This window comes from Mizuhopecten yessoensis, unplaced genomic scaffold (assembly GCF_002113885.1).
Source record: "Mizuhopecten yessoensis strain PY_sf001 unplaced genomic scaffold, ASM211388v2 scaffold7547, whole genome shotgun sequence".
In the NCBI taxonomy this organism is placed as follows: domain Eukaryota; kingdom Metazoa; phylum Mollusca; class Bivalvia; order Pectinida; family Pectinidae; genus Mizuhopecten; species Mizuhopecten yessoensis.
The window spans coordinates 372,740-386,139 of record NW_018407102.1 but is presented as its reverse complement, the minus strand read 5'-3'; the positions used below and the strand labels follow the sequence as shown (position 1 = coordinate 386,139).

At 36.0% G+C, this 13,400-nt stretch overlaps 1 protein-coding gene across 1 annotated transcript; it reads left to right on the top strand.

Moving 5' to 3' along the window:
• The first annotated feature begins 4,458 nt into the window (after nucleotides 1–4,458).
• LOC110453950 (vigilin-like) lies at nucleotides 4,459–11,826 on the top strand. The gene is made up of 2 exons (XM_021503208.1): nucleotides 4,459–4,666; nucleotides 8,431–11,826. The coding sequence occupies exons 1-2, from the start codon at nucleotides 4,475–4,477 to the stop codon at nucleotides 10,105–10,107; spliced, it is 1,869 nt and encodes a 622-aa protein (XP_021358883.1). The 5' UTR covers nucleotides 4,459–4,474; the 3' UTR covers nucleotides 10,108–11,826.
• The last annotated feature ends 1,574 nt before the right edge of the window (nucleotides 11,827–13,400 follow it).

Sequence of the window (13,400 nt, the reverse complement as noted above, 5' to 3'; positions counted from 1 at the left end):
CAATTACAGAAATAAAAAGGATTTATAAATGTATGTATTTGGACTGGAGGCTTATCTATTTAACTCTCATATGGTTCAATCTGTGCAGATGCCTCTTCCGCCTTCTCCATCTTGAATTAGATCAGAATCTCAATAGCACAAAAACCAATAGCTTTTCCTTGTCTTTTATTTGAAAAAAAAGATCTTTTATTATAGTTTCCTTTCATGACATTTGATATGTTTTCTTTAATTTCAAGTATTTTTTTTATATTTTCGGTTTTCCTTTTTAAATTAATGTTCAAGCTTTTAACTTTCCAAAAAAATCGTTCATTTGTGCTTAACAAGTGTTTAAACATTTCAGCCTCCTTCATACATGTATGTTCCCTCATGACATAGTTTTTTCTTAGTTTTTTAAAAGGAATATTCAGAGTTTAATACTTTTAATCCTTACTTTGAAAGCAAAATCAGATGATAAAGGGAAGGTCAGGGATTATATATTTATCACGGATGAAGGAATATTTCACGGTTATTTCAAACGTTTCATTTATTCTAATTTGTTTTTCAAAATATATGGAGACACTTTTCAGTGTTCTGACGATGTTACATTTTATGATTTGACCAAAAATATCAAAGCAAACATTATCTAAGAAAGTGTGTAGTATGAAACACGGGTAAATCTCAGGTGAATATGAAACAGTATATAATTAACCTGCCATTGTTTCATAAAACAACACCTGCCTGTTGTTGGTAAATATGTTGGAACTCAGAGACCCCCCTTCCCATCCAACTTCAGTGAAATTAGCGCAGACACCATTGATATAAGTTTTCTGAACAGACAGAAATCATGGCCTCTCATTTGCTGAGACATAAACATTGTATATAGGCTTTACAAATTTCTGTTCAGTTTTATGAACTGCAATATTGTTCAATCATAGCCTTTGGCTGAGGTCGATACCTGGAGTTAAAGGTTACAATTGTTTTATTATTTTCAAGACAGTGATGTAAGCAATCTGAAAAAAAATACAACAAAAAAACTTCGGAAGCGGGACGGCGTTGTTCTTCAACTAAAATCACGTGCTCCAAGTCAATATCGGTTTTTATCGGTAAACACGTGATGCAATCCTGGCCAATCACTTGTTGGGAATAATATAAAAGAATAATAAAGGTTGATAATATTAATATTTTGATGGTGTTCTTGAAGATGGCAAAAACAAAGTCAACATCTACCGCAAAATGGCTGTTGCATCCTAGCTTTGGAAAAGTCTCAATTATGCAGTGTCCTATATCCCTTAAGTTCTGTATTAAAATTAGCAATGAAACTAAAAACACGGTCGGGTGCTGATTGGTTGACATTTAGATATTGACCAAATTTGTTCAGATTCTGTATGCAGATGTGTTATGGCATTGTGATAATTGTTGCAGCATCATTTGCGACTACAGGGCTAGTTTGGGCGGCTTAAGTAATGGTCCCTGTTACAATTAGATATTGTTATAATTTATGATAGAAAAATGACATGTATGTACCCTTCCAGAGCAACTGATTTCACTTCTGCTTTAGAAGGCTCGTGTTGCGTAAAAAGTTCGTGTTCTTTGTTACTTAAGTTACCTTGCTCATTGAAATCTTGCCATTATTGTCGACTATGTCTTGTGTTAGATATGACTTACATATTATCTATATATACGTTTTATCGCGCGCAAATTGTGGTGTTTTTTTCTCTATGTTTCGAATATCTCCAGTGGAATTCAAACAAAATCAGTTCTTCTGATTCGAAAATAAAAAATAAAAAAACAGGTACTGTTACAAGCATTGTATTTGCGCGCCATTGTGCCTGCATGCTGCACGCGTTTGCGTTCCAGTTGTGTATGTTCTTACATACCACGTAATCGAGCAACAATCTTTTTTTCAGTCTAATTGAATATGTGAAGATAAATTTGAAGACTTCTTCTGCGTATTTCAAAAGTGAATGAATGAAAAAATTGATAGATAAATCAAACAATATTAGGTATACTGTACATCGAACATCTCGTCATTTAATATCATGTAAGCTCATCTATTTCATGTACACTTATATATAATTAGGCAAGTTTAAAGAATCTCGCTCTTTTCCAAAAAAGAGAGATGACGTCAGAACAAACAAGGAATTGAAACAAGCAGCATATATGTACTAAGCTGTCGAATGAAAGGAAGAAAGTCTTTATTTTGGGGATACGTTTTTTTCTAACGGTACCTTTACTTACAAAACACTTCATATATAAGTTGACTTCGTGTTGTTATCAATTCGGTATTCCCATCTAATCAATATCTTATATTCCTCATTCCACGTTGATAAGTAGATTTTCCAGGCTTATTTCGGATTCGTAGGAATATACATAATACATATGTACCTGCAGGACATTCTCAGAGCTAAGCGTTTATCCGTTGTTTATCCGAGGAAAAGTGAAAATGTATCGCGCTTTTTTGTTCCTCACTGAATGCGTGTGTAATAGGTAAGGAGTTATCGCTTCACTATTGATGCTATTTTCAAAGTTGAAAAGGTGTTGAAAACGTCGTTAGAGAAATGGTATATCGGAAGTTTAAGTGTCTCGGTTACCCAAAAAAGTTCAATAGCTGGATAAAGGAAAGTGATAGGGAAGATATTTAGGATAGTTATAATATGCAGAGATATAATGGGCGGATTGGTCGAGTGGTTAATTTACACTCAGGAGAAGTTTGTGCCTTACACGCAGGCGGCCTGGGTTCGATCCCCGAAGTCGTCGTACGCACTGATATTCATAGAAAGTGTTTTTCTCCTGCCCACACGACTCCAACAACCCTGGTGGAGTATATATTGGTCTGGGATGGATGTTGCAGTATCTGTGCTGTAGCATTTTTGGTGGCACAGGTAGCACTTTAAATGATACCATACAATGTGTTTATTTTGTTCCAAAATGGTTAATTAAACTCCGTATATATATTTCATAATTTGTGTTGATAAATTATAGGACAGTGTAACACATGAGTGAAATCTGTTCACAGACTCAGAATTTCTGCTCACTGGTCCGAGCTTGACCAGTCCGTGGGGGTCACCTCTCTCATCTGCATATGGCTCCCATTGGTCAGTCTTATCGGGGGGTTTCGAGTTAGCGCCCCTTCAAAATTTCTTCAATCTCTTTTAAGATCCTGAGGTGACAGGATCACTTTTTATTTGTCTTCAAAAACTCACCCAATCCACCCAATAATATCAATTTTAATTAAGTGTTCTCACAGCGGTTTAATTTATGTTAAATTATGCTAATTAATCGCATGTCACTTGTATTTGTTGCTAGATGTGCTTGTGTATGTACAGTATATGCTCATTATTATTTGTCAAGATTTGGTAAACTATACTGATATTACTATACTGATAGTACTTGCTACTAATTGGCTATAATGTGAATTTGACCAATTGTGTATATATAATATGCTGCATGCTTAATTGTTCCGGAAGTGAATGTTGCTTTTTAGTGCCGGAAGTGAATGTTGCTTTTTAGTGCTAGAAGTGGATGTTGCTTGCTAGTGCCGGAAGTGCATGTTAATATGTTCATAGTGCCGGAAGTGATTGTTGCCTGAATTTCTGTGTAGCCCTTTCACCCCAGTCATATTTATGACAGTGAGTAATGGACTTGCAAATGTACTTAATTAAAGTTTGATTCGGGGTGAAAGAGCTTTTTGTATACATATATTTTGTTGTAGGCCTATTATCATTAAAACGGCCAAAATCCTATAACTGCTGTCTTTGTCATGTATATATATAGATATGGGGAAGTAATTTTAGCTAGATAGGGCGCTATATCAAATGCTATATATTAAAATGTGTATTATTAATAATATACAGGAGTATCTATATTAATATACAGAGGTATGTGTTTTATTTATAATATACAGAGGAATGTGTACAATTCTATATATATATGTGTTATAGAAGAAAGCTGTATCGGAATATATAAGTACGCAAGAGAAAATGAATGAGTAATGTCACGGAATTAGATTATCTAAGTCCGTGGTAATGTATATGATAATATATTTTACAATAACATTGTATACTATATAGTTATGCCAACAGACATCTAACGTGTAAAAATTACAATATTATCACTTAATTCTTAAAATTATGAGAGAAGAAACTTATTTTCAAATTCTTCAAAGCAGAGATGTATATATACCACGGACTTGGATAACAATCTAATAATAATCTAATTCCATGATAATACGTAATATAATTTAGCATTTAGTATCACAATTCAAGAATACGTATTTATGTTGCCCGAGTTTCCTCAAGAAGAAACTCGGGCTAGTATTTATGATTCGGAAGAAGTCTAATAACGAATTCCTTGGCGCGCGGAAACATCTCCGGACACTCCCTGATAAAAGAATCCTTCCCTTTGAAGTAATTAGGGTAACTGCCTTTCCAATCGGGAACCGTCGACATTCCGTCACTCGGCACTGATTAGTATCCCATATTGTAGCGTTTTCAAAATGGTGGCATTTGTGAAAGCATGTGTTTGCCGATTAATTTCGTATAAGCATCAAGTGACACACTTCGGTGTTTTTAGAAATGTGAAATGTATCCAAAACGTGTGGTTATCACGCGGTCTCCCAAGCCTTGACCTTAGGTCATGCTCGTTTACAAACTACGGAAACGATCAGGACCAACTGTACAGAATGAAGGTCAGTGTTATATTTTGGCCGGGCGAAAAAGCCGGATATCGATATTAGTCTTAATATCCAGCCTCCAGCGCCCGGCGATGGTTCTAAGCTTATATAAAAGTTGTCTTGTCGTCATGAAGCTAACGTAAGTGTAGACAAATTCGTCCAAATACACATGTATCAAAATGCCAATGAGCACAAACATTGTTGTAAACACGCCTGAATGACGTCACGCAGCAACATTTGTGACGTCATCAGATCTTCCGTGGTTTTGATCAAAGGTGCAGGCAATTACGCCACATTCAAACATTTCACTTATATTTGCAAGTACTGTAAGGTTAAATGTAACATTTTATATATTTATGTTACACAAGTTGTACTGATACGAACAGCTCCAAATAAGTGCGTGTAACAATGTTAAACATTGAAATAAAGGGATTTTCTTAGTTGTGATAGTTAATTTTCGGGTTACTAGAAGAAACTGATTAATGCTGTTTGAGCAAGATGGCTGGGACCGGCTGAAGTGAGGTCAATTTACATGCATCACAATAAAGGCTCAGTCCTTACCAAATATAAACTTCCAAATCGGAGCCAATTTTTTTTCCGTCTACTTTTTCATGTAAAAATCAGTCTTTGGTAACTGTCGGTCTCTTGACGTATGTAAATTCTTTTCAAATATAAATCTAGCAAGTGTTGTAAGATGGCTTAATGTTAGACGCAAACGATAGTTTTAAAATATACTGGTTGATTGTTTTCTAAATAAATCTACATATTGCAAGAAAATGAAAAATGAATTATCAAATCTTCCCGAGCGTCATTTCCATAAGCATTGGGTCGTCAGTATGCATGGTAATATACCAAAGTACACTTGTAGAAAAATAATTTACTTGCATTGACGGCTCACTCGACAATGAAACTGCAATTAGCATTAAGATATGGGTATTTTCAATTTGTATGTGATGCATTTATACTAAATCACAACCAACATGTAAGATTTGTTGTGTAACAAGATATTTCAGAACTGTTTTGATTAATAAAATAACTTTTCCCTTCTTATACCTCCTCTTGTCCAAATATTTGAAGGCTTTAACTGTGTTGAAAACTATGGTGACGTTATTTACGTCACATCTTATGTATTATGACGTCATATGGCATTTTCGTCACAGGGTTGCGAATTTGGCTGCACTTTTAAACGTTACGTTATCGCAACTAAGTAACGTTAGCGTAAAGTTAAGCCTGAAAGTGAAAGGTTACCAGTGCTTCAATGAACTTGACAAATCTATTTCTTCTCAGTAAATTTATTATGCTATACAATAAACAAACTTAAAATGAATAAATCCTCTGGTTTAGATGGTATATTGCTAATGAAATGCAGAAATTTGGTCAGAAATGGTTGTCGCCTTTCCTATGCAAAAGTTTTAATGCATGTTTATCAGGTTGGCACTACGGCGCATTACTCCAACAATGTTAGAGGTTTTACATGTCGAGAAACTTTTATGTTATAGGAGTAAACGGTGCATATGGGTAATAATCCTGCATTTGGGTAACAGTTACCCATTTGCAGTAACAATTTTATAACTGAGATGGGAAATAAAGTGAAATAAAAACAAAAAAGTATTTTTTAAACACTTGTAGTAAAAAAGGGCATTATTCTTTCAACTAAATCCAATATATAACACAATGAAGTACATTTGTTAAAAAAAAGTTATCAATTCTGATGTCTTACATTTTTATCCCACCATCAGATGATGGTGGGCTTAATTCAATTAATCACCCTGCGTCCGTGGTCCGTCCTTAAACAATTATTGTTATCAGTATTTCTCAAGTAGTACCTGTGGGATCTTTCTCAAATTTTAGATGAAGGTCCCCCTTAGTCCTTAGCTGTGCAGGGCAACTTTTGAGACTGATTGGATAAACAAGATGGCCGATAGGCAGCCATCTTGGACTTTGATAGTGAAAAATTGTTATCGCTATTCCTCAAGAAGTACCAGAGGGATCTTTCTCAAATATTATATGTAAGTTCCCCTTAGTCCATAGCTGTGCAGGGCAACTTTTGAGACTGATCGGATAAACAACATGGCCGATACGCAGCCATTTTGATAGTGAAAGTTTGTTATCGCTATTTCTCGTGAAGTACCAAAGGGATCTTTCTAAAATTTTATATGTGGGTTTCCCTTGGTCCCAAGCTGTGCACTGCAATTTTGAGACTGATCGGATAAACAACATGGCCTTCAGGCAGCCATCTTTGATTTTGATAGTGAAAGTTTGTTATTGCTATTTTCTCGGGAAGTACCAAAGGGATCTTTCTAAAATTTGATATGTAGGTTCCCCTTGATCTTTGGTTATTCATGTTTAATATTGAGTGTGATAGGATGAACAAAATGGCTGACAGACGGACATTTTGGATTTTGACAGTTAAGGTTTGTTATCTCTATTTCTCAAGAAGCACTGGAGGGAGCTTTCTCAAATTTGATATGTAGGTTCCCCTTGATCTTTAGATTGGTGAAATAAAATGGCTTAATACCAGCAGCCATCTTGGATTTTGAAGGTTTATTATTGCTATTCCTCAGTAAGTACTGGAGGGAAATTTCTCAAATTTGGTATATAAATTATAGGTTCCCGTTTGTTCTTAAATGTGTGTTTTTTGATTTTACAAAATGATGAAATAAAAAAAATCATTGACAGGCGGCTAACTTGGATTTTTATGGTAAAGATTTGTTATCACTGTTTCTTATATAATTAGAAAGCACTGGAAGGATCTTTATCAAATTTCATATGAAGGTTCCCCTTGGTCCCTTCATATGAAGGTTCCCCTTGGTCCCTAGTTGTGCATGTTTTATATTGAGACTCATCTTAAAACAATATGACCCCTAGGCAGCCAACTTGGATTTGAGAAAATTTGTTAATACTATTTCTCAAAAAGCTCTTGACAGATATTTCTCAAATTTCCTATGAAGGGACAAGATTGCCACAGGAGGTCATCTTTGATTTGGACATTTCAAGAATATCATCACTGTTTCCCAGGAAGTACTTTACATGCATGTGTCTTTGTCATGTAGCAATGATCAGTTCTATTTCTTTCACATTAGGTACCCTACTTGTAAATATGTGAAATGACAAACACACTTTGAAGGTTGTCTTTTTATACACAGCAGTATGAAGTTTAGATCCCTCTGGGATATCTTTTTATCAATCATTTATTGGCCCTAATGACCTTTCCTATGTTGACAGCCGTTAAGAATGTAAGATTGATTAGTACTGGGCCCTAGCTAGACTTTTTTCACTATTATCTGACATGAAAAATAGGCCGACCCCCAAGGGAGCTGAGAGACAGGGCCATAAGATGTCAAAAAGTTTGAATTCAAAATCTTCCAAAGGCTTCTCCGAAGGAACTTATGGATTGATTTTCACTAACATTTCAGAAAATGATGCTAAGATGATGGCGATCAGAATTTACACTCAAAAGGGGGCTGATCTCCCAGTGGGGCTATTATGGGGTCACATAGTGCAAAACCTGGAACAAACATATTTTAGACCTCTATCAAGAAACTGTCAGATTTTGATAAAACTTGGATCAAAATCTATACCTAAGATAGGGCCGACATAATTGAAATATATCATAAATTCTGAATATCATTACCCCTCGGTCCCCCCCATCTCCCACCCTTACCCATATATCTTGTTTCTCATAAGTGTTTATGTTAACTTTAATGATTTGATGTACAATACTTGTCATCAATTCAATTGACGGTATAGTTAACATTGTTGTATCTTGTGTCTTGTAGGTGGCCACCCATGAGGATTCAGAGTTACAAAAACAAATTGCAGCTGCTTTTATTGGCAAGGGTGGACGCAACATAAGAAAATTCGGCCTGGACTGTCAAATTGATTTGATTGGTGCTGATATATGGGTATCTGGCAAGGATGTTGAGGGTGTGCAGAAAACAGTGGACAGAGTAACAACAGAAGTCCAAAAAATCAAGAACAGTATATTACCCATTCAAGAAACGGTGTTGACAGACGAGGATGAGTATTTTCATAAAGAGATTTGTAGTATCATTATTGGAAAAGGAGGCAGCAAGATCGGTAGTCTTATTTTTGAGATTGGAGATGTTTTTTCGCTAAACTCTTGTGACACTGGGCGAGTAGTTGTCATGGGCACTGATACCGAAGTGGTGAGGAAAGCGTCAGAAAAAATTCAACAGGAAGTCCAAAGAATCAAGAATGAAGTACTTGCCACCTTTTCTGAAAAGGTATTGACAGATGAGAATGAGGTGAGTCATCGCCAGATTTGTAGAATGATTGTTGGAAAAAAAGGAGCCAATATTAAAAGACTGATATCAGAGACGGGCATGGATTTCGATTTGGAGGTCCCTTTCGAATCAAGAACAAATGGTTATGTAATTGTGACAGGAGCTGATGCTGAGGTGGTGAAAAGAGCAGCAGAAATAGTACAACAGGAAATTCAAATAATTAAGAATGGAAATCTAGCAACAATTTCTGAAAAGGTGTTGACAGATGAAGTTGATGATAATCATTTCAAGATATCTGGACTACTCATTGGAAAACAGGGAGAGAACATTCGTAGAATATTATCAGCGACAGAACTGAATGCTAAATTGAACATCCTAGCAAAAAATGAAAAAATTAACCATATAAATGTCTTGGGGACTGATGTTGAAATGGTGAACAGAGTAGCAGAAAAAGTACAACAGGAAATCCACAGAATAAAGGAACAAATTTTGCTACCCTTTTCAGGAAAGCTATTGACAGACGAGGATGAGGAGATTCATAACAGAATTTGTGGCAAGATCATGGGAAATAGAGGAGAGAACTTGAACAGAATACGCTCTGAGACAGGGCTCAATTTTCTTTTTGAAGCATATGAAGGGCATATACTAATCTCTGGAAGAGAAGCTGAAGTAGTGAATAAAGCAGTAGAAAAAGTTCAACAGGAAATCGACAGAATAAAGGATGGAAGTTTTCTACCTTTCTCAGAAAAGGTGTTGACAGACGAGGATGAGGAGATTCATAACAGAATTTGTGGCAAGATCATGGGAAAAAGAGGAGAGAACTTGAACAAAATGCGCTTGGAGACAGGACTTGATTTTCATTTGCAAACAACGCATAAAGGGCATATAATCATCTCGGGGACTAATGCTGAAGTGGTTAATAGAGCAGTAGAAAAAGTGAAACAGGAAATCCACAGAATAAAGGATGAAAGTTTTCTACCCTTCTCAGAAAAGGTGTTGACAGACGCGGATGAGGAGATTCATCGCAGAATTTGTGGCAAGATCCTGGGAAAAAGAGGAGAGAACTTAAACAGAATGCAATTGGAGACAGGACTTGATTTTCATTTGCAAACGCATAAAGGCTATATAATCATCTCGGGGACTGATGCTGAAGTGGTTAATAGAGCAGTAGAAAAAATACAACACATGGTCCGAAGATTTCAGAATTAAGTTGCACTACCCTTTTCTTCAACAAGAAGTCCAAAAAATTAAGAATGAAAATGTGCTTCCTTTTTCTGAAAAAGTGATGCAAAATGAGGAGACTTGTAGCAGGATTTGTGGCATGATCCTTGGAAAAGATGGGGAGAATATTAAAAGACTCGCTTCAGAGACAGAGCTGGATTTTGAATTGCTTGTCCCTTCGAAACATTAAGAAGCCAACTGTATTCTTGTGACAGGAACTGATGCTGAAGTGGTGAAAGAAGCAGCAAAAAAATTGTACAACAGGAAATCAAAAGAATAAAGGATATTCTAAAATGAAAATGGAAAACAATATTTGAATAGAATTGAACATTAAAAGATCTACATTATGTGTTTTGGATACGAGGCTGTATTTAAGATTGACCTTCTCACAAGTTACCCTATATACAGAGTTTGTTTTGGGGACTGAAGCTGTGAGAACAATTAGAACAGAAAGCCAAGAAATTTATAAATGAGACTCTTTGTCCTCTTGGAGAGATGAAATTTCAAGATTCAAGGTTCTTTTGTCCTTTTTGGTCCAATGAAATCTGATTAGCTGTTCTAATAGTCTTTCTTTTGTCCAGTCCCTCCGTCGATTGTTGACCATTTCCCCTTAAAGAAGGGGCCGTGACCAAGTGGTTAAGGCATCTGACATTCTGCTACCCCTAGCCCTTCACCATTGATCGCAGATTCCATCCCAGGTACTGGCTCCGGGTTTCCTCCACCACCAAAACCTGGCATGTCCTTAAATGACCATAGCTGTAAAAAGGATGTTAAACACAAACCGAACCAAGAACCCTTAAATAATTCTTGTTATCGCTATTTGATATGTAAGTTCCTCTTGGCCTTTAGTGACACATGTTTTATTATGTCACCCAAATAATGTCTCATTTGACTTATTATGACTGCCTTTTGTGCTTCATCATGCGTCGTCTATCAGTAAACAGTTCACATTTTGGACTTCTTCTCAAAACCACTAACAAGTTTCAATGCAAGGATCTGGTTTCAAGGGGTGGGGGAATAAAGGGGTCAGTATGGTAAAAAATTCTCTTCATGCATAGAAATTCTTGATTTTTTTAAAAATAAAATTTACAAATTTTACAAGCTTACTAAAACACAACAAATAATATTTTCTTTTACTGCAACAAAAATCGAAATAAATACATGGATTTAATAGTTGGAAAATGTGTACTTTAGACAATAGTCAGACAGGTTTAAATTTATGTCTGTCTTTGTTATACCACCCGCAAAGAAGTTAGTAGGGTATACTGGAATCAGCTTATCTGTCTGTCTGTCCGTTTGTAGAAAGAATTTGTCTGGACAACTCCTTGTAAAGTAATGGACCAATTACAACGAAACTTTCCAGATATAGTAACTGAAGGTGTGTATCCAGGTACTATTTTTTCATTCTGACCCTTTTATACAGTTATGACCCTTTGTTGAAAAATCCTGAAACTTTTTGTCCGGACAACTCCTTCTAAAGTAATGGATTGATTTCAACAAATGTTTCCAAATATGATAACTACCACCTGCAGTTGTCCATCCAAGTATTACTTTTTCATTCTGACCCTTTTTCACAAAGTTATGGTTCTTTGTTGACAAATCCTTGTCCGGACAATTCCTCCAAAATTACGTGTGAAATTTCAACGAAACTTTCCAGATATATTAACTACCACCTGAAGGTGTGCATCCAGGTATATTTTTTTTCATTCTGACCCTTTTTTAGCTCACCGGGTCCTAAGGACCAAGGTGAGCTAAAACCTAGGTCATAACTTCGAAATCCCCACCCCAAAACTATATATACAATTGTTGGGCATAAAGAGACAAATGCAGTCTTGTTTCAAGAATTGACTCCAGGGTCTGCCCCACTCTTGCAGACTTAACCCACTGGGCCATAACTTTGAAACAGTTGAGATCCCCATCCCAAAACTGTAAATACAAATGCTGGGCAAAAAGAGACAAATGCAGTCATGATATTAGAATTGATCCTGGGGTCTGGCCACAACCCTAGGGACCTAGGTTCTGAGTCACAATATGGAAACGGTTGAGATCCCCACCCAATAACCATACATAAAATTGCTGGTCATGAAAACTCTAATACAGATATGCTACAAGAATTGGCCTTGGGGTCTGGCATATTCCCTTGGATATCATTTGGAGAATATTTTGCCATGATTGCTTAGATATCAAGGTGAGCGATACAGGTCCTCTGTGCCTCTTTTATACAGTTATGGCCCTTTGTGGAAAAATCCCGAAACTTTTTGTCCGGACAACTCCTTTTAAGGTTATGGATTGATTTTAAAAAAAGTTTCCAGATATGATAACTACCATCTGCAGTTGTCCATCCAAGTATTACTTTTTCATTCTGACCCTTTTATACAGTTATGGCTCTTTGTTGAAAAATCCTTTTCCAGACAACTCTTCCAAAACTACATGGTAAATTTCTATGAAAGTTTACAGATATGGTAATTACCCCCTGATGTTGTGCATCAGGCTAGTATCTTTTTGCATTTCGGCAGTTTTTAAGGAATTATGGCCCTTTGTTAAAAAAAAAAATTCCTGACATCTTTTCCGTTAACTAATAGGACAATTTCAGCAAAACTGGTTCATCTGGACTAACAAGATTTGGTATGTAAGTATGTTTTGCCATGGGTAGAGAGTAGAGGAAGTATGTCAGTGACCTGTTTACTTAAATAAGTGTGAAGCTCCGTCAATAAAGAAATCATTACTGGTGGGAGACTATGGATTGCTTTGAAATGCTTTGCCTTAGTAAGCCTTTAGCTTACAGTTTTGGTTTATATAGGAGCGAGGGTATTAGCTAGCCTTTGATTGTCAGTTCTAGTTTATTTTGTTAATACTGTCATCAAATTTATATTCAAAAGTACAATGTACATAAAAATTGAATAGAATTGTCAGGAAGAGGCGTATGAACAAGAGGCCCAAGAGGGCCTGTATCGCTCACCTGAATATTTAAGCAGTCATAGCAAAATATTTTCACTAAAAATATTTCCCTCACAAACTTTGTTGGCTCCATCTGTTGAAACTACCAGCAAGATATTATTACAAGATTCTATGCTTTTTGATTCTTCAGAAGTTGCTTGACATATTTTTCCCTGTGACCTTGTAAGTAGGTCAATGTCATTTTCCTTCTCAAATTGGTAAGCTCTATTCCAAAAGCTACCAGCCACATCTTATGAATCCATTCCTTTTAGTTCTTAAGAACAAATCCATTAAAATGTTGTTGACCTCTGTGACCTTGAAAGTACGTCAAAGTCACTTTCATT

Coding starts and splice junctions, on each gene's coding strand:
- LOC110453950 (XM_021503208.1), top strand. CDS start 4,475: ATGGTGGCATTTGTGAAAGCATGTGTTTGCCGATTAATTTCGTATAAG. Junction 4,667..8,430: donor ACCAACTGTACAGAATGAAG/GTCAGTGTTATA, acceptor TGTGTCTTGTAG/GTGGCCACCCATGAGGATTC.